We start from the raw sequence: 21,651 nt of genomic DNA on the forward strand, positions 1-21,651 counted from the left end.
CTTAACTCAAAACCTTACCCTAACCCCAATCCAGAACCAATCCCAACCCTTGTCCTGACCCTAATCCTAACCCTAATCTCAACTCAAAACCTAACCCTAACCTCAATCCAGAACCAATCCCAACCCTTGTCCTGACCCTAATCCTAACCCTAATCTCAACTCAAAACCTAACCCTAACCTCAATCCAAAACCTAACCATTAACCCTGCACTAATCCTTCCCATAACCTTATCCCAAAACCTAACCCTGGACCTGATCCTAACCCTAACCTCAACCCAAAACCTAACCCTAACCCTTATCCTGTTCCCTTAATCTCAGCCTAACCCATTTAAACTCGAGTTACAGACTAGTGTCAGCCTCAGGTCTATAACAGCTTGTTGAGGCTGTGGAATGATCAGCACTTTAGAATAAGGCAGAATACAGGACCAGCCAATCGAAAGCAAAGGTCATTTGTATAGCTGTTGTTTGCGGTGAAACGTAAGAGCGATGTAAGATGCTGACCGATCGCTCATGTTCACACTTCCGTTACTTGGTAACTACATTATTCTTGTGACTCCAGCTTTATACACAAACATGTCTGGGCTGGTCAGCTGCATTCGGGTCAGTGAAGCTGTTGCTCATTGTGGAAGTCATGTAGTTAAGTGTGGACCAGTGCAGCAGGGTGGGTGTTATTGAACTTTTCTTTTAAGTTTGGCAGCTTGATGTCAGCCCAAACACTCTCCTATCTCTCTGACACGCACACATAAACACACACACACACACACACACACACACACACACACACACACACACACACTGTCCAAATGCAACATTAAGAACAAACCTGTAAGTTGGCACATAGTACAGGTTGGAAAAGCAATATCAGCAAAAATACACACACAAACAAACACACAGACGCACACACACACTGCTAAGGCAGTGGCATCTGCCTTCAGCAGCTCTTTGGTTTACAGTGATGTGTGCCTGAGTGTGTTTACTTTAGGCAGCATGTGGTGAAACCTTCTGAAATATGCTCAGTTAATGTTTAACCAGTCGTTATCTGTTTCTCTCTTTCTCTGTGTATCCTCTTGGACCGCTGTGTGCTCATTGAGAAACTTTGCTCAGGGGTTTCTGAATAAGGACCCTCTTTGCCAAATGCAGCTTAGCACAAATATCCATGTAAGGTTGCAGTGGTGGACAGTGATGAAGGATGTGTCCTTTTTTCAAGTATTTGTACACTTATTTCCATTCATTTTTAATGCAAAACATTGCAAATTACAATACTTTTATCTCCACTACTTTCCGCAGGACGTGTGTTATTACTTCTTTGTTGTAAACAAGAGAAAATGCCTTTCTAGTTGAAGCAAATATTGTATACAGGAATAATAGGGAACTGAATGTTGAAAAATGAACAATGTAACGATAATGCCAGTTAATGCATCCAATAGAACGCCTTTGGGATGTGGCAGAACTGGAGATTCACAGCACGAAAGTACTCCTATACAGTATACTGCAAGAAACTGTGCCACACAGCCATGTCAACATGGATCAGGCTGTTGTGAGAGCAATGGGAGGCCCTATTGAGTATGACAGTATGGTTCCTTGTAAAGTGCTCAGTGCGTGAGAAAAAATTACTTCTTTTATTTGAGTAAAAAAAAAAAAAGAGTGCATCTCGGCTTTTACTCACTTAGAAGATCTTTGTAGTTTGTCCATCGCTGTAGGGCAGAGCGTTTATAACTTCTATATCTTCCCTTTCTCACTAGTCCCATGATGTGGTGTGATGCTTTCAGAAAAGTGTATTAGTGGCTGCTACTTCCATTCAAGATCGACTCGAGTCTTGAGCCTTTAGGCTGAGAGTCCAGATTAAGTGTTGAGTCTGAATCGGGATTTGAGGCTTTGGGGAAAGTTGGGGTCAAGTTTTATCTGGATACACTGAGGTAAATATCTTAAAGATGATCTGTTGATGTATTATTTACAGTAAGTAGATTTACTGTTCGTCTGTTACTAATAGAACTTGATGTTACTTTCATTAAGCAGAACATAACAAAGCCTTACCCAAAACCTAGCCCTAGCCTAATCCTAATCTTAACCTCAACCCAAAATCTAAGGGTTAGGATCAGTCTGTGTGATGTGAGTCTTAAGTCATTGGGGTGCAAGTCTTGAGTCTTTGGAGGGAGATGTGAATGTGAGTTTTAGCCAAGTCTTGAGTCTTCTGGGTGTGAGTCAGAGTCGAGTCTTGTGTTGCTGAGGTGCAAGTGTGAATTGAGTCTTGAGGCTGAGTCATGTGTCTTTTGGTGTCTTTGAGGTGTGAGTCCAATCCAATGTTAAGTCTTGAGGCTGAGTCATGTGTCTTTTGGTGTCTTTGAGGTGTGAGTCCAATCCAATGTTGAGTCTTGAGTCTTCCTGGTGTAAGTCAAAGTCGAGTCTTGAGTTTTAGAGGGGCAGGTCTGAGTCGAGTCTTGAGTCTATAAGATGCAAGTCGGAGTCGATGTTTGAGTTTTTAGGGTGTGAATTTAAGTCGAGTCTTTAGTCTGTGTGATGTGAGTCTTGAGTCCTTGGGGTGTGAGTGTTTGGTAAGAGTTGTCAAGTCAGGTTTTAAGTCTTTTGCGGTGCTAGTCTGAGTCGAGTCTTGAGTTTTTGGCTTGTAAGTCTAAATTGAGTTTTGAGTCTTTAGGCTGCAAGTGGAGTTTTTTAGTCTCTGGAGGAAGATGTGAGGGTCTAGTCTTGCATCTTCAGGATGTGAGTTGAAGCCATGTCTTGAGTCTCCAAGAAGCGAGTACGCATTACGTCTTTAAGGTGTGAATCTGATGTTGAATGTTAAATCTTTGGAGTTTGAGTCTGAGTCAAGTCTGGAGTCTCTGTGATGTGAGTCTGAGTCGAGTCTTGAGTCTCTGTGATGTGAATCTGATATTGAGTGTTGAGTCTTTGGGGTGCGAGTCTAAGTCGGGTTTTGAGTCTTTGTGATGCGAGTCTACGTCGAGTCGTGAGTCTTTAGGGTGCGAGTCTGAGTGGAGTCTTGAGTCTCTGTAATACGAGTCTAAGTCGGGTCTCGAGTCTTTGTGATGCGAGTGTAAGTCGGGTCTTGAGTCTTTGGGGTGCGAATCTGAGTCGAGTCTTCAGTCTTTGGGGTGCGAATCTGAGTCGAGTCTTGAGTCTGTGATGTAAATCTGATGTCGAGTGTTGAGTCTTTGGGGTGTGAGTCTGAGTCGGGTTTTGAGTCTCTGTGATGCGAGTCTGAGTTGAGTCTTGAGTCTTTGGGGTGCAAGTCTGAGTCGGGTTTTGAGTCTCTGTGATGCGAGTCTGAGTGAAGTCTTGAGTCTTTAGGGTGCGAGTCTGAGTCGAGTCTTTAGTCTTTGGGGTGCGAGTCAGAATCGAGTCTTGAGTCTTTGGGGTGCGAGTCAGAATCGAGTCTTGAGTCTTTGGGGTGCGAGTCTGAGTCGAGTCTTGAGTCTTTGGGGTGTGCAAAATTGTATTTTTTGTTGTTGTTATCTACTTAACCCACATTGTGCAAAAGGACAAGACAACATTTGATAATGGTGTATAAGTCTGTGGTTGGTAGTAGAAATGCTTGCTAGCATAGTAGCTTTAGCATAAGCATAATAGCATAAGGGCTTCAACTAGATTAACTGTTCAATTAGCTGTTAGCATACTTACTATTCCAACTAAATGAAAGTCAGGCTGCCCCCCCCCTCCTTTCTTTTAAACACATCATTTTTTCTTGTTGGATCTTTCTGGCTGAAGGTTTTTCTGTAATTAAAGCCTTGTTATCTGAGGCCATATAAAACCTTTTTACTTTGTATCCAGACTGTGGATTTCTTGCTGCTCATCATTTTTCGCTTCTTTTTTATTTGGCAAAAATACTTTACATTCAACGCTTACGACTCACTTATAAGAAATGTATTGAAGGGAGAAACTCACACTCACAATCACTCACACACACACACACACACACACACACACAAGTCGAATACAAAAAAATGTATTTATTTACTGCAGCAAGGTTTGGCGGTATTATGTCCGTTTTTTTCTTCTGGCTGAAACTGTTGTGTCTTCGAGAAGCTCAAGTCTGAGTCTTGGACTTGATTCTCCATCTCTGCTGTTAAAAAAGGCTATACAACAAGGACAGCTTACTGGTATTAGAAGACTTTCACTTTGTCTGCAGGAGACGTGTCATACAGTGTATGTATGGGAAGCTTCTGCTGTTGCGCTATTTATTCAATTTATTCAAAAATTCATATTATTAGGAAGTTATTCAATGTATTGAATTCATCTCCGTCCTTTTCACTGGCCTAAAGGTTATTATGTGCAGGTTATGAAAGATGTTTTTTTTCATCTCTCTCTCTCTCTCTCCATTTGTGAAGAGTGTGTGAAGATTCGTCTTTGTCTGTTTTCAGCTTTTTAAGATGAAGGCATTCATGGATATTCTTTATTAAAAATGCTTTTCATTTGCACATATTTTTGCATAAATCTGCCCATTTTTCTTTTTAAATGTAAGACATATTCTGGCAGTTTTAAACATTTTTATCACCAGTTTAAAAACATCAGCCGTTCTTTATATCATGGGAACCTTTCATGGCAAATAGACTATTAGGGTTGGGTGGTATACCAGTTCATTTGGTATACATTTTAAAATATGTCCTAGAGTGTGCATTTCTTACATACATTAATATGGTTATGCACCAAAAAAGCACAGAACGGAATGTAATACTGCATAATTTAGATGCATCACATATAGCACAATTGTTGCTAGTGACCGTAGGCTTGCACATAGGTGTTTAGTCTTAAAGAATGTAATATTTTAATTAGGGATGCCCCAATCAAGGTTTTTTTTAGCCCCTAATCTGACCTAGGTTTCTTAATGCTGACTATTGGCCGATTCTGTTCTGATATTTGTGTTTCTGTAAATAATACAGCCCCACAAAGTCGGTAAGATGTGCTACAGTGTAATAGTAAACAACAGTAAAATCTTAAATCTACATTTTTAAATCTAAATTTGACCGCCCAGTCTGACTGACCTACCTGACCCTTCAGCTCCCAGTTCCTTTAAAACACTGCAGTTGTAGATCACTTGGTTTGGTGTCTAACCAGGCATAATTCAAGAGTAAAGGCAGGATGGGAGTAACATTATATCTTCCCAAACAGATACAGTGGAATAAAATATCTATCCCAAACCGGGTGGCTTTAGCAGTGTGGACAAAACGGCAGACGATAGACGAACTCTTTAACTACTGCTCTGTGAGCCGTTTGTGGTTTGCTACATCACATTTACAGCGAGGCTCTATGCTAACTCTTAGCAAAAGTTTAGCCTCTTCCCAGAACTTTCCGTTCCACCTTAAATAATGCAGCAGTTACGTTCTGCTGGTGAAAGGTGGAATGGAGAGTTAGTCTATTACTGGAGACTAGAGGACGCCAGATGGCACATCCCAAATTGTAATATATATATATATATATATATATATATATATATATATATATATATATATATATATATATATAATTCAAATTAAAATTAAAATGCCAATGTACTCTAGAATATAACTGTATTTAGTCATAATAATGCAATACTGTGAAAGCTATCTAAAAAAATACTGTGATACAATTTTTTATTTTTTTTTACTTCAGTTGTGACAATTAGATTTTTGTTTATTCTATTTGAGTGAGTTTGTATTGGCTGTGTGTGTGTGCGTGTGTGTACGTGTTTCTGTGCCTGGCCAGGGTCTTTAACAGACAAGCTGTAGTAGGACAGAGTGTTTAGGCTTTAAAGCAAGCCCATGCAAACTCTGTAATCTTCGTGTCATTTTTCTTAGAAATTATTTGTTTGGCTTGGAATGCGTGTTGTAGAGCAGCATAGCAGGGGGCAGGGGTCATGGGCCAGGTCTTTTAGGCCTTTACTGCCCCCAGGAGGCCTGCAGAACTGGAGTCTCTGCAGCCTTGTGGGGCAGTTTTGTTTATGTTTTAGGTTTTCTCAGATTTATTGTTTTTTTTTATTGTTTATTTATTTATTTATTTAACTTTGTTTTGTGATTTGGGGTTTTTCCTTATTTATCTATAAGAAGGTGGATGTGTATCTATAAAACAGTAAATAACTAAATATTCACTTTTCACTAAATATTCACTATTTCCAGCTATTTAAAATAATCTTACTGGCTGTACTAACACTATTGAGTAGCAAGCTAGTGGCACAATTGGAGTGTGTGACATTGAAAGAGTTTTAGCAGAAAATGTAAGTGTTTAGTTCTTGTTTTGGGAATTCTAGTTCATTTCCAGGTCATCTAGCAAGCCAAGCAGTATATCCTGCAGATATTTCAGGTTCATTTTCATGCTGTGAATCTCTCATTCTATCACATCCTAAAAGCTGCTCTGTTGGGTTTAGATCTGCTGACTGGAAAGACCACAAAGCAATGAACATGACAATGAGTCCAGTGTTCTTCACCGGGTCTGATGAATCAAGATTCATCAGACCCGGCTACATTTACATTTACATTACAGACCCGGTGTTGGTGAGCCTATGCCCATAGCAGCCTCAGTTTTCTGTTCTTGCCTGAGAACCAGAAGTGTAACCAGTCATGGTCCTCTGCTGTTGTAGCTCATCCACTTCATGGTTTGATGTGGTGTGGATGCTTTTCTGCTCACAGCAGTTGTACAGAGTGCTTATCTGAGCTAGTATGGCTGGATGAGGTGGGGTGGGGATCATTCAATGTTGGGACCTCGCTAATGCTCTTGTTGTTGAATGCAATCAAATCCTTACAGCAATGCTCCAAAATTTTGTTGAAAGCATTCCATGGACAGTAGAGACCGTTACTCCAATGGAGGCAGGATAAACTCTCCGTTGATTTCAGACGTAACAAAGAATCGAGCAGGTGTCCCAATACCTTTGTCCATTCCTTAGGCTGACCGAGAAAAAGTTTTTAAAAGCTGTTAAATGATGTAAAACAATGACATTCCTCAGGTTACATGAACATACATTTTTTTCCCACGAGTGGTCAAACGGAATAAGGCCCTGTCACTGACCAGAGGATCGCTAGTTCGAATCCCGGTCATGCTGCTAGCCTTCTGCAGCCAGGGCCCTGAGAGAGCCCAACTGGCCTAGTTCTCTCCAGGGTGGGTAGATGGCGCTTTCTCCCCAGATTACTCCAGGGCAACGCTGGCCGGCACTAGCGTCTGATAGCTGTACACTGCATTTTCACATCGACCATGTGTGTTTTAAGTACGTTTCTGTGATGGGAATAATTTGATTTGGCAGTTATATATAACATCTCTCTCCCCTTCCCCTACTTTTCAGGCCTTTCTCGTTTCCTCCAGGACCCTGAGCCTCAGGTTGTTCCCGAGAGTGGCACTGCCCGTTTTGAGTGCCACGTAGATGGCCTGCCCACCCCCAGCATCACATGGGAGAAAGACCAGGCGCCACTGCCTGTCCCGACAGAACCGGACGATGCGCCGAGGTGAGTGACCCTGCCGTCTGTACCACCTTCACCCTACAGTCATTAAACTGTCCTCTAAACAACAAGGGGAGGTAAGCTGTGCTCACTGATGTGCCTGAGAACCTTTGCTCACGCCTGCTTGTTTGAAGCCAGCTGTAAATACGTTTCTTATTTTAGGGACCTGAATTAGGGACCTGCGGACTGTTGTAGCGTTGTAGACCCTAATCGTTCTAGGCTAAGAAATGATTTCACTGATCAGCGGCCAGAGTCAGAGTAGATGGCCCTCTCTCCTCTCATCACTCTTAAGGCAACGCTGGCCAGCACAGGCGTCTGTTAGCCGGTGCGGTGGAGCTGGGGACTGTCGGCTGCGGTGGCAGGTGTCGCATGTGTTGTCTAGTGTTGGGAGCATTGCTAGTGCTAGGGGGAGCCACAAATGGGTGGGTTAACTGGCAGTAACAAATTGGGAGAGAAAGGGAAAAATTTGGCAAAAATAAAAAAGGTTTAAATGGAGAAGAAAACAATAAAAAGAACAATTATTAAAAAAAAATACATATGTATTGATACTGACCCCAACTTGTAAAGCCTCTTTACTGTGATTTCTTTCTTTCTCAAGTACTCTCTGCAAGTTGTTTGTTGGGAACTCCGGAATAAGTTAGACGGTGTACGTTTTTTTATTATGTGAGTTATGTATTTTTACTTTCCCTTTTTCTCATAGTATTTCACATAGTAAAAAATTTCACCATGTTTCCTAAATATAGCAGGGTTTAGCAGAAATCCATTCATTTCAATTTGAACTTTATGTTAAAATTACATTTTGTAAAATTGCATTTTTACATGTGTGTCATTTACTAAACAATTTATATTAGAATTCAGCAGAAACAAATAGTTAAAACCTGGAGTGCATATAAAAAGTATTCACCTCCCTGGATAGTTTCCCCTTTTATTGCTTTTACAAATGAAATCAAATGAAATCAAGAATTCACTATTTAAAATGTGAAGGTCACTGGTTATTAAAGATTGTTTTGTAAATTTGTGTCAATAAAGCCTAATTTTTTTGACGTGAAAACATCCCAGGGGTGAATACAGGCACTGTATCTCTTACAAAAGACAAAACACACAAACGCACACATCCCCTCAGCAGACCAACTGTGGCAAGAGTCTCCGAACTGTTTCACAATAATGTATGCGTCCACTCGTGATAAGCACAGCTTTTGCACATTAAAAAAACAACATAACTGAGTTGAAATCGGGAAGCTAGGTTAAACATACACCTGGCCAGGGAACATGGGATATTGCCATATCGATGCATTGCAGTATGACTCAACCCATTTTGTTTTTTTAGATTTACAGTGGCTGTACTGTAGATAAATTCATAGACTGTTGTTTTTTTTAATTAACTTATAAAAAGTGTCTTTGTCAAAAAATGGTTGGGAAACAACTTTTCAGGGACAGAATCTCACTTTTACAGATCCCACAGGTCCATCTTTTGACCACAGCTGGAACTTCAAATTCAAACATTTGCAAGTAGATAAAAGAACCAAAGGTTTGAGGCAGTAGCAGGTAGCAACTGTTGCTAAGCAGTAAATGGAGTGCTGAGAAAATTAGACAGCTTGGGATTTGTCAAATGGACTATACCTCAATTTCGGAAATAAAATGAAAAGCGTAATGAAAGTTCGACTGGCCCTAATACAGTGACAGCCTCACTGAAAAGAAATTAAATGTCATTAAAAACTGAACTTTCAAAATATTCCTCCCCCTTTGATTGAGTAGGCCTGTGATAAATGTGGGTAGGCACAAATTAATTACATTTATTATATTGACAAATGCCCACTACCAACAATTTAACCTGCTCAGTATGTCAAAATGGCATGTACAAGACCCGACTAAAGCCTAACCACAAACTACAGACAATGACAGCCTCACATCCTCAGGAGCAGCCTGGCAGTGTCCTAGCGGCATCCAATAGTGATGTAACAGATCACAAATCACAGGGTTTGGATTGAATCATGGTTTTTGAATGACGGATCAGATCAGCAAAAATAAAAATACAAAGTCAAATGTCTCAGTAATTTTAACCTAAGTTTGAAGGTATTATTAACACTTTGTATTAGTGAATTTTATTTTGACATGGTGTGTTTGTTTGTTTGTTTTAAAGACCTTTATTTTGACACCATCTGTGTGTTTATTTATATTAGTGACTTTTATTTTGACACTCTTTGTTTTAGCAGCTTTTATTTTTGACAAATCTGTTTGTACTAGTGACTTTTAATTTGACACGGCCTGGTTGTTTTAGTGGCTTTTATTTTAACACTGTTTGTTCATTTGTATGTGACTTTTATTTTGACACTGTCTGTTTGTTCGTTTGTATTAGTGACTTTTATTTTGACACTGTTTTTCATTTGTATTACTTTTATTTTGACACTATTCGTTCATTTGTATTAGTGACTTTTATTTTGATGCAGTCTGTATGTGCAAATGCAGATTCCCAGATCATCGGTTCCAACTATTGTACGTCAGTAGAGGTTGTAGGGAGGTGTAGCCACTTTGCCAAGGTCTGGCAAAAGACCCAAGTGGTCACCCTCAGCTGAAGGTGTTATTGGTTTGAAGGGTCGGGAACAACCCAAAAACCACCGAGGTACAGGTCCGCCATGATGAAAGAGTAATGGTGAGGCATCCGCAAGAACACTGTACCTGTAACTGTTAAACATGGTGGTGGTAGCATCCTGCTCTGAGGCTGTTTTGCAGAGTGGTTGGAATAAGGAAGAAGTGCAACTCCCTCAGAACTCATAATTCAAACCATCGGCTGAATGGTTGAAACTTGGGCCCAGTTGGATGTTCAAACTGGACAATGACCCCGAAAGTAGCTGTAGATTGGATAAAGCAGGCTAACAGTAAGCTTTTGGAATGGCCCTTTTTTCTTGGAATGTCCTGACCTCTACTATCTCATATCAGAAACATGTGGACAGTGCCTACTGCAAAATGATGTAGTTATTAATCCTAAAAGAATCATTCTAAAATCATGTTAATAATACACTGACTGTCATTACCCGCCTACTGCACTGTGTAACTTCGGTGGAGCTGCATGACACCTCAAAAAAATTCCTAACTTTTACTGGAGGAAAAAGATTTTGTTCATTTCATTTTGGAGCGTTTCTATTGGTCTATTTGGTCCATAACATTTTGTTGTATTGTAAAGAACAACTGCAAGATTTAAATTATATTAAAACGGTGGATTTAGTGGACTTACAAGGTTTTTACCTTGACAGTGACGGGATATATAGACACACACACACATAGGGTCCCATCGTACACCCTGCGCAAGGCACATCGCGAGGCTCATTGCTGTCTTACATCCCGCCAACAGTCTATTTTCACACCCCCCCCCCTGCGTCGTTTCAATAGCAGCAGTGCTTGTGAATATATCTACGTCGATGGGCATGGTGGTCTCAATATTAGGTGTGTTCAGGTACATTTCTGGTGTATTGGTATCTAGGCAACGCAAAACACAGGTGCGCCACTGACTGAAAACAACCTAGGCTGACGTCAACAGGCAGACATTCATTGCTATCTTTGTAGTGAATTGTCAACACAGGCACGTGCAGCCCAACGTGCGTAAACCCCCCACTTGTTACACACACATAGACATGCAGCAGTGCAGAAACCCATAGCAAAACTTTGATATCAACAATAAACAGAATAGAAAATAAAATAACATTATTCTAGAGGCGAGACGCTCCACTGCTGCAGCAAGCCTGTCCAGACTGAACGTGATGCGCCATTAAAATAGCAATCCAACAAAGTCAGACTGCATCTGGCTCTTATAGGGAATGGAAAGTGATGTGCTGATTGGTTTATTGCACGTTACGCCCAAAACACACCCATTTTGAGTCATGCAAGGTGCTACATTTTTCCCGACATTACCATAGCAAAGTGGTTGGTTGGTGTGGCGCAACAGGAAAAAACCACTAGCTGCCATGAACTATTACCCCATGTGGGAGACCAGGGTTCAATTCCCAGTCTTGGTGCGCTACACCAATACGAGTCCTTGGGCAAGACTCCTAACACTGCCCTGTAAGTCGTTCTAGATAAGAGCGTCAGCTAAATGCCACAGATGTAATGTACAAATGTAAATGCAAAGACACACCGACACACTCTGAATGAAGCGGCACGGTGCACGGCTGACAGCCCGTCTAAGGATTGCCAAAAGTTTCCAGTCCCCTTAAATCATAAGGATTATAAATGACACTCACCCACTTCAGCTTTAAAAGTGATGCAGCAGTCGGCCTTAATTCTACTCATAAATCTAAAGGTGCACGTATTTGTCACTGTACTATGTACAGGGAAATGTGTCCTCCGCATTTAACCCATCTGTGGTAGTGAACACACTCACACACACACACACACTAGTGAACTAGGGGCAGTGAGTACACACACACACCCCGAGCGGTGGGCAGCCAACTCCAGCACCCGGGGAGCAGAGAGGGTAAAGGGCCCAACAGTGGCAGCTTGCCGAGCCCAGGAATCGAACCCACAACCCTGTTATCGATAGCCCGGCGCTCTAACTGCTGAGCCACCACTGCCCCCTCTGGTTACTAATTAGAGTTCCTACAACATACAGTGCATCCCAGAAACGCAGAAATCACAGAAAAAAAGAGAAAAACTCACTCTGGATGGACCATTACAAGCAGCCAGAACCTTTATACTGTTTTAATGTAAAAAAACAAACTGTCTGCCACTCATATTTACACAGACGAAAGACGTTGATCTAACGAGGACAATTGGCCTTCAACTGTGAATCATTCCAATAAAAAAAAAATAAAAAAGGTTTGTCTGTCTTTGTCTGCACTTTCAGCCAGACAGAAGCTATTCGCACCGTATTCAGGTATCAGAAGGCCAGGTGACTTGTTCAAAGGTGTGAAATACCTACCACTCTCAGCTCACTGAAAGCTGGTCAATGCCAAGTCCGCGCACGAGTAAATGGACGAAAGTGCGTTGGCTTTGGCTTTAAAACGGACTTTGGGCTTGCATTAAAAACAGGGGCATAACTGAGGCTTTAGAATCCGTGAATCGGTTCACACAAAGCACAGTGCGATGTTGTGTAGACCCAGTGCTGAAATCCTGCGGGCTACACCGGAATAACACTGCATCGTATTGTAGAGATCACTTTTTGAGTCTGGTCTGTGCTGCATTTCTCTCCCTCTCTCTCTGAAGTACAATGTGTTCTTTGTATTTTCAAGGCTTCATCTCTGATGTATATGTCCCTGCATACATGAATCCCAAGTTTAGACCCCAGGTTTGAATAAGCCTTTATGGAAGAAAAACATTAGCTTCCTTAGATAGACGTGAAGCTGTACTAACAAGCAAGCCAATAGCCTTTACGGCCGACCCCATGTAAAGAAGCTCCGATTCCGCTGAATGCAGGGTCACTAAATGCCACAAAGGTGCGTTGGCTTTGGCTTTTAAACTGGCTTTGAGCTTGCATTTATAACTCAAGCCTTCAACTGAATGAGTGAGATGTTGCGCATGGTTGTGGGTTCGATTCCCGGGCTCGGCAAGCCACTGCCACTGCTGGGCCCTTGAGCAAGACCCTTCACCCTCTCTGCTCCCCGGTTGCTGGAGTTGGATGCCCACCATTTTGACTTCCATTCAGATTTAAGAGCATTTTTGCTCATTTGGAGATGCACGTTTTCATTAAACAATGACAAAATACTCATTTTAAGCGCTTTGAAAGCTTTATTTATTTTATGATGAACTACATTTGTTGTCGTTTAATGTCATTACCAGTACTCCTGAAGCCCCCTGTAAAATCTGCCCCTGACATGTGCACATGGTAATTGTTTGGTCTCAGAATTGTTCAAATATTTGTTTTCCAGAGTATGAAGCTTTGTTGTCATTTAGTGTGACGCCCTTAAATCATATTTTAATAAAAAAATACAGCATTTGGACAAATGTATTGGGACAACTGCTCATTAATGGGTTCCTCTGTGCACAAATGGAAAATTTGTGACCTCAAACAATACTAGATTCTAGATATTAGATTAGATGGACTTGCACAGTGTGTCCCTACATTACTCGTAATTACTACATAGTTATCCATTAAATAATAAGTAAGTACCATTATGTTTTGAATTTATTCATTATTTTTCTGAATGTATCACTATCCTAGTGTTAGTTGAACCACACAACCAAAGCTAAATCTGATCTATCCTACAGTATGATTTTTCACACACATAAATTAAGCATTATTTTAAGCATGTCCAACTTTGCAGCAGTTGCCAAGAGCTAAGGCATTTGTGGGTGGTGCATGCATGGGCTGATTGCCACCTGAGTTGGCTGGGCTTTTCGCTCTGATACTGTGCTGTCCTGACTCAACCCCTGCTGCCTAAATCATATAGCAGTGAACCAATGAGTCATGCAGCCCACACACACACACACTCACACACACACACACACATTAAGCCTCAGACAGCGTGGCCTTTCGGACTGTGTTTCCCACAGACAGCGATCTGTCTCCTGGATTAATAGGCTATAATGCGATTCCTGAAAGGTCTGAGAGCAGGACGGTGAAGCCCAAGGTCTCCAAGGTTTTGCGGTGGTTTGTGGAATGGGCTGGTGGGGGGGAGGGGGGTGGTAGTGGTGGAGGACCAGCGCTGCAACCTGAGCTCTCATCCAGGGCCGCCATGATACCACAAGAGAGATGAGATGATAGAAAGAGGGAGATAAATATTGACAGGTGAAGGCCTGGTAGCGGTCAGCTTTTAACCAACTATGAGACATACAGTGGTCGCTGACCTACATTTAGACCTTCCCGTTGCATTCACATTGTTGACAGGTAGTTTGGCCCTATTCCTGGGCTTTCAGCACCCCATCTCTGCTGTCATTTGAGGCCTCTGTTTGACACACTGCTTGATGCGTACTTAGCTGCCATTAGATGCAGCGAGGTGAGGTGTTGTTCTGAACTGCCCCTCAAAGCCCCTAAAACCCATCTCCCCTACATGAGGAATTTATTTAATGCCACAGTTGGAATAAAAATTTGAAAAATGTACCCTTCCAAGATCTCTTCAGTGTGTAAGGTGTGCTTGTACACTTCTGTATCAGCAACAGGTGCAACTTAAAGTGCACTTTATGTCCAAATGTTTGTGGACACCCCTTCTAATGAATGCATTCAGCTACCCACTGCTGACACAGATGTGCAAATGCAGACACTCACAGGTTGTCTTGTCCCTGTAGAGAAGGATTGCCAATAGAATAGGACAACAGACAAGGTAAAGACAAAGACCGGAAGATAAAAATGTATCTATTGGCACCATGCCTAATGCCAGGCATGGGCTACAAGAGCATAACACCCCCCCCCCCCCCCAGCATTGAGCTGGAGCAGTGGACCTGTGTTCTCCGGAATGAAGGTGCTCCATCCAATACATTGGAGATTAGATGGAGATGGGGATGGGGTGGGGTGTTCCAGAATCTAGTAGAAACCCTTCTTTGGTCGGTAGAGACAGTTGCTCCAATAAAAGCAGGATAAATAATTCCTTTGATTTGCAGGTGTCCCAATACTTTTGTCCGTATAGTGTAACGATTTAGTCCTAGGGAAGATCTTATCAGTCTTATTGTGCTGGACCACAGTTGAAGGTGCAGCCCCTCCAGTGCTGGCGTTTATTGCCCGTTGCTTGAGGAATGAATTTTTTACATCTGCATTATAATCTCTCTCCCCTACAGGTATGTAACTCTCCCCAATGGCGTGCTGCAGATTTTGGGGGTCAGTAAAGAGGATGAGGGTCTGTACCGCTGTGTGGCATCAAACTCTGTTCGCAAACGCTACAGCCAAGATGCTTCGCTCACGGTCACGCCAGGTACCAACACTCATACGCACATGCAAACACATTACAGAACAAATGTCTAGAAGAAACCATAGAATTTGGGTTTGATTCATTGGAAGGCTTTTTTTCTCCATTGTTTTTCACTTACTGTGATCATTTTAATCTGGTAGTTGTTCTTTACACCGTATAGAATTTTCATAATGAGCGGACCAATACCATTGATTTCAGAGGAAACAATGACTGAGCAGACGTCCCAATACTTTTGTCCATATAGTGTAGCTGGTATTTATCACTTTAGTTACTCTGAACTTCCATACTTGCAACATCTGGATACAAATGTTTACTTGTAAGCACTAAGTATTACTGTACATACTTGGTCATTTTGGCATTAGATACTGTAGATACTAGATATAAGATATTAGATTAGATGTACTTGCAAAGTGTGTCCCTACGTTACTCGTAATTACTACATAGTTACCCATTAAATAATAAGTACCATTTTTTTTGCAAATTCTAAATGCATCACTATCCTAGTGTTAGTTGAACCACACAACCAAAGCTAAATCTGATCTGATCTACAAATGTATAGAAGAAACCATAGAATTTGGGTTTGATTCATTGGAAGGCTTTTTTGTCTCCAATGTTTTTCACTTACTGTGATCATTTTAATCTGGTAGCTGTTCTCTACAACGTATGGAATTTTCATAATGAGCGGACCAATAGAAATGCTCCAAGTTGACTTGGGATCAAATCTTTTTACATTGACTTCCATTAAAAATGAAGAAGTTGCTATTTTGGAGCTACAAGGGTTTTGCGTGAATGCAACAATATATTAAAAAGCATGTAAATGGCCTAACTGTCTAAGCATGGGCCCTGTTATCAGAAGTACTTTACTCCCAAGTAATGAAAGCATTGGGTGACTGGGGTAGACTTGATGAGATGAGAATATTGCAGGGGGAAAAGCTCATAGATCACATGGAAGCACATCAGGCACCATCAGGAATATTTGATTGCATTCAGCACCAAGAGCGTGAGTGGGGTCAGAATGTTGGATGATCACCACCCCACTTCATCCCCAAAAGTACAGATGGAGCACCAACCATCATCATTCCAGAGAACACAGTTCTTCCACTGCTCCACAGCTCAATGCTGGGGGGCTTTATACCCCTCTAGCCTCTGGCATTAGGCAGCATGGTGCCAATAGGTTCATGTTTATCTGCTCAAGAGAGTCCTATTGTATTGGCAATACGTCTCCACGGGGACAGAGAATAATGTAATAATGTGCCTTCATTGTCATATATACTTACTTGTACAGTACATTGAAATGCTGCTCTTCAGCCATGCTACAGTGCCCCTGGAGCAGAGAGGGTTAAGGGCCTTGCTCTATAGCCCAATAGCTGCACCTCAGTGGACCCGGGTATCGAACACACAACCCTGTGATTAATAACCAAGGGCTGTATGTTGAAAATCAATATTTTTATACCTATTGTATTTGTAAACACTCACTTGTGGCGACCCCAATGCCTCACTGCAGCTCATCTCCTCCAGTGTCCAGTGTTCTCTTATTAGAGTGAATGTAATCTCCATCAGAGAGAGAAGAATGAGAGCAGCCTGATCACAGCCGGTGATGTGAAAAGACGACCGCGGAGCACAAATTAGTGTGTTAACAGTAGAGGAGATGGATTGCTTTGCCGGCCGTTTTTTTTCTTCTTCATGTTGAGTGGGGTCTGAATAGAAACACACTCTACAGCAGTGCGGTGGGCTTCTTTGTGCCTCGTGTGGAAGTGGCCTCTGCGGAGGAGGTCTTTGTTTGTTGCAGTATGCATTGATTACCTGCGAGCGAGAGAGAGGGGGATTGGGATGGGGAAAAGGAGAGACAGAAAGAGTGAAAGAGAGAGAGAATGAAAGAAAGAAAGAATAAAGGAGAGAAAATGGTGCCCCCTATGGGTATAATGCGTTAGTACAGTACAGTACAGTACAGTATGATGATCATAATTTGAAGTCATTTAATCAAGAGCACGTTGGCTGTCTTTATTGTTGTTTGTTGCATTTTTACAAGCAGTAAATGTTGGGTAGTAGTATAGTGGAGTAGTTATGAGTGTGAGAGGTGTGTGTTAATATGTTAATATCAGTTAAGTAGAATTAGTTATTACTGATGATGGAGTTCTGCATTGAAAAAATCGAGCAGGAAGTGATTCACATGTCACTCTATAGATGTATATATTTATATAGTGTGTAGTGTGTGTATGTACATATAAAAATATGTATATCTTATTTGTAATATAATGTTGAGGATAAAGAAATAGGTTGCCTTAAAGCTGTGGTGTAGATAGCAGCTTATAAGGTTACGCACACCTAATTACTTGTTGCCTTTATTAATACTTCAAACATGACCTTAATGGTTCCTTAATGGTTTTAATTCTTGTTATTGAAGTTGTATTTATTAAATTATTTGAGCTAAATGTCTCAAAAAAAAGAAATAAAGATTTTTTTACATTAATTTTGTAATAATAAGTGAAATATCTTAAAAAAAAAGCTGTCATTAGTCATTATGTCGTTACATAGTAGTTTCAATTAATATTTAATTGGCCCCACCTCACAGCTTACTGGACGCCTCCAGACTTCATGCCTCGAATGGTCAGGATGGTCATGTGTGACCAAATCGTTTGTTTATACGTTTCCAATACAATTCTCAGACAGTGCACAGCTTTTAGTAGGCCTTTAGGAATGCTTGAAAAGTCCTAGAATAAGAATGTCTTGTGTCTTGAAACACTGGGTAACATAAATTTAAAGTAGTCCAGGTGAGGACATTTTTCTGGTCCTCACTTCTAAACAGGCTGCTTTTAACACACTGTCTTTGTGTGTGTGTGTGTGTGTGTGTAATTGAGAGAGAGAGAGAGAGAGAGAGAGAGAGGGGGTGTGTGAATGTCAGGTTTAATAAAATCACTTGAATAAAGACAGCGAGCCAGAGCCATGCACAGACCAATACATACAACAGAACATGTTCTTGGCTGGTTGAGTGTGTGTGTGTATGTGTGTGTGTGTGGCTTGGGGATGCATTTCTCTTGTCAGTGTTTGTGCAACATGGGCTTTGGGCTAACAATAGTGTCTTGTTCATAAACATGCACACACACACACACACACACACACACACACACACACATTTCATACTGTGTCTTGTTTACCCATTGTGACGATCACACATCCCATATATATTTTAAATACACTGTGTGGACAAAAGTATTGGGACATGTTCTCATTCATTCTTTCTTCCAAAATCAATTACCTCAAAACAGAAATCTGATGGATTTTCAAGCCATAGACAGATCTTTTTTTTTTAATAAAAAAATGTATGTACAGATTAGGTTATATTTTAAGGTATGAGCCCTTCATTGAGATGTCTTTAATATATTTTAATGTCTGTCGGTCAGTGTATCATTTTTGCCTGTAGTTTACTTAGCAGTGCTGTCAAGTTGCCTAACCACTGTTTTGAGGTATAGTAAAATAAGATAAGATAAGATAAGATAATCCTTTATTAGTCCCACAGTGGGGAAATTGTCAGTGTCACAGCAGAAAAGGGATAGCAAGACACTCAAACAAAACGTAGATAAATTACCACTATATACACAATATAACTAATAGAAGGAAAAAGCAATAACAATATTATTTACAGATTATTTACAGATAATTGCAAATGACTCTTAATTGCACGTGTGTGTGGGGGGGGGGTATTGCACATTGTATTTTTACATTAAGAGTCATTTGCAATTATCTGTAAATAATTGTCGTCCAGTGTTGCCTACCTTCATAGGTCTTCTGTTTTAGGATGCTCCACAGGTTCAGGATGCTGCTCAACAGGTCACTGTGGTCATTGGTTAGTGGTGGCCACAGTCCCATGTTCTGCATTACATTTATATTTTATCATTTTATAAAATTGTATTTATATTTTTATAATTCCAGCCCAAATCATCACTGCACCACCTCCTTGCTGACGTCACCGTTTTGTCAGAACAGGCTAGCCATTTGCTATCCATTCACAATTCCATACATCTGGCCCATTCAAGTTACTGCTGAATTCGTCTGTATTCCTGAGCCCATTGCACACATTTCTCTCTTGAGCTCTGCAACTGCCAGCCTCCAGAGACACCAGCAGCTTCAAACTTTAAACAAGTGCTCTGAATCGCTTACAAATCCTTTTACAGTTGATGATCTTCTAGGTTTAGTGAAATGTCAATCATTGACATGTACTATGTACTATTTAGAAAGATCTTTCTGTCTCACCACTGTAACTCACGATAACTGTGACTTGTTTTTTCTTTTTTTTGTAGAATTTTTGTTGGCCTTTTTCCTCCCAATTTGGTACTGCCAGTTAAGCCACCTGTTCATAACTCCTCCTAGCACTAGCAATGCTCCCAACACTTGGAGGGTAAAGACTTAACACATCTCCTCCCATACATGCAAAGCCAGCCACCGCCTCTTTGCCAGGCAGCCGACATGCTGGGCGCCGGGTCCCCAGCTCCATCACACCAGCTAACACACGCCTGTGCCGGCCAACATCATATAAGAGCTTGATTGTGCTCTTTCTGACTCTGGGCGCTGATGGCAAAGCGGCATAGGTCGGGATTTAAACTTGAATCTTTCCCACCTTTTCAAATATGGAAAAGGAAACAAACTTTGGAAAAACTAAAAATATTTTTTTACTGAAAATCAATGATATGTCTCTTGCATAATAATATGGAACACAGTGTTCAATGTAATCCTACTGTTCATTGACACCCAATAAAACACTCATGCAGGAGTCTCTAGCTAAGAGCATGGAAGCTTAGGAAAGTAAGTGTTCACCCCCTTCAAAGATGTTTTTTCACCTCTTTTACACATACTTTTACTCCGGTGTTTATGGGTAAGTGAACAGAAAGTGTTTAAGTGTGAATGTGTGCAGAAGCTGAAATTGACCGAGTAGTTCACCCGCACTAGACGTAGCACCCAACACCCTACTGCCCGCTGTCCTGCTGTGGGGCCTTGCATTGATCCATCCGCACCTTACTGCATGACTATGCTTGTGACTGCTTATCTACATTAACCATATCATCTCACTCACCTGCATCAAACGTATGGCTTGATGGGACATCTTAATTCAGTTTTATTTCATTGTTGTTTTTCCTGATATTCTTATTATTTTGCTTTCCAGTGTCGACCTGCAGAGGATGGGTTCCCCTTTCTGAGTCTTGGTTCCTCTAAAGGTTTCTTCCTCTTGATCTGAGGGAGTTTTCCCCTTGCCATCAGACATGTATAAAGTACTAGAGACCCAGACTTGAGTGCTCTAACAAAAAAACGTGACTTGAGTAGAAGTGTCCTTTAAGCTCCATACTTAAGTACTAAAGTATTCAACATTTTTTGTACTTAAGTATTGCAAGTAGTTTATTCTAAAATGTACTGCTTAAGTACTGAAAGTAAAACATACAAGTATAAGTATTGTGTTCTGTAGTAATTACAGAAAGCAGTCAAAAGTTTGAGTATCATTGTTTATATTATTTCAAATGCTCAGACTTAAGGACTGTCTTGAAGACTGTACTATATTACTCAATTATTACTCTATTATTACTTCAATGAACTCTCTAAACAAACTCGCCCAAGAGAAAGGCTGAACTGAACTGACTCAGCGAGGAGAGCAGCTTAAATCCCTGAGCTTCACTCTCTGTAAACTAAACTACAGCTAAAAGATCTCAGGCCATTCGGACACATACGAGTATGTGAAGGTGGTGAGGATGGTGTCTCTTCTGGTGGTTCTTCCTCCATCTGGAAAAGCTAGAAAAGCTCCAGCGTTAGTGTCCTCACTGCAGCAGCGGAGTGAGAGGAAGAACAGCAGCATGCACGCTCACGGCCTGATCGCTTGTTCTGCTCAGTGTTGAGGCGGCTTCATCAAACCCGGAGACAGCGCCGTCTACCGCTCTGGCGTGATGATAATGAGGGTTTGAAATGATTGGTACCATTTTTACAATTGTAGTGAGTAACGATGCAGCACATCAACAATGTAACACAGCAAAACTATTAAACTCATCCACAGTATGTAGTGAAGTACAAGTGGAAGTAGGAGAAAACAATAATCCTCCAGTAGATACAGATACAGTATTTTAGTGCTTAAGTACAGTAGTGAAGTACATCTACTTCCTTACTGGACATCTCTGCTTGCCCCTGATGCCACTGGCTTGCTCGGGCCCGGATTTCATTCACGGTGTAAATAAATTGAATTGAACACCCAGGCCATAACCAGGAAGTCGATGTGTGAACAAAAGCTGAGACAGTACCGGTCAGAATTACAGATGGCAAAAGGGGCCATTTTTATGATTTAGTTCAACAGTGTTTTAAGTGTTGTCACAGGGGTGTATTTACCAGGCGACTTTGAGGGAATTTATTTTGCACCTAAAGTATCCTCCC

The 21,651-nt window shown here is 41.1% G+C and overlaps 1 protein-coding gene across 1 annotated transcript in view; it reads left to right on the forward strand.

Annotated features, from left to right (window-relative positions):
- Nucleotides 1–21,651, forward strand: part of igdcc4 (immunoglobulin superfamily, DCC subclass, member 4) — a 68,875-nt gene that overhangs the window by 15,943 nt on the left and 31,281 nt on the right. The window contains exons 3-4 of the mRNA XM_072671669.1: nucleotides 7,261–7,420; nucleotides 15,116–15,249. Of these exons, the coding sequence (XP_072527770.1) occupies nucleotides 7,261–7,420; nucleotides 15,116–15,249 (294 nt within the window). The remainder of the gene's footprint in view (nucleotides 1–7,260; nucleotides 7,421–15,115; nucleotides 15,250–21,651) is intronic.

This window comes from Salminus brasiliensis, chromosome 25 (genome assembly GCF_030463535.1).
Source record: "Salminus brasiliensis chromosome 25, fSalBra1.hap2, whole genome shotgun sequence".
NCBI lineage: Eukaryota > Metazoa > Chordata > Actinopteri > Characiformes > Bryconidae > Salminus > Salminus brasiliensis.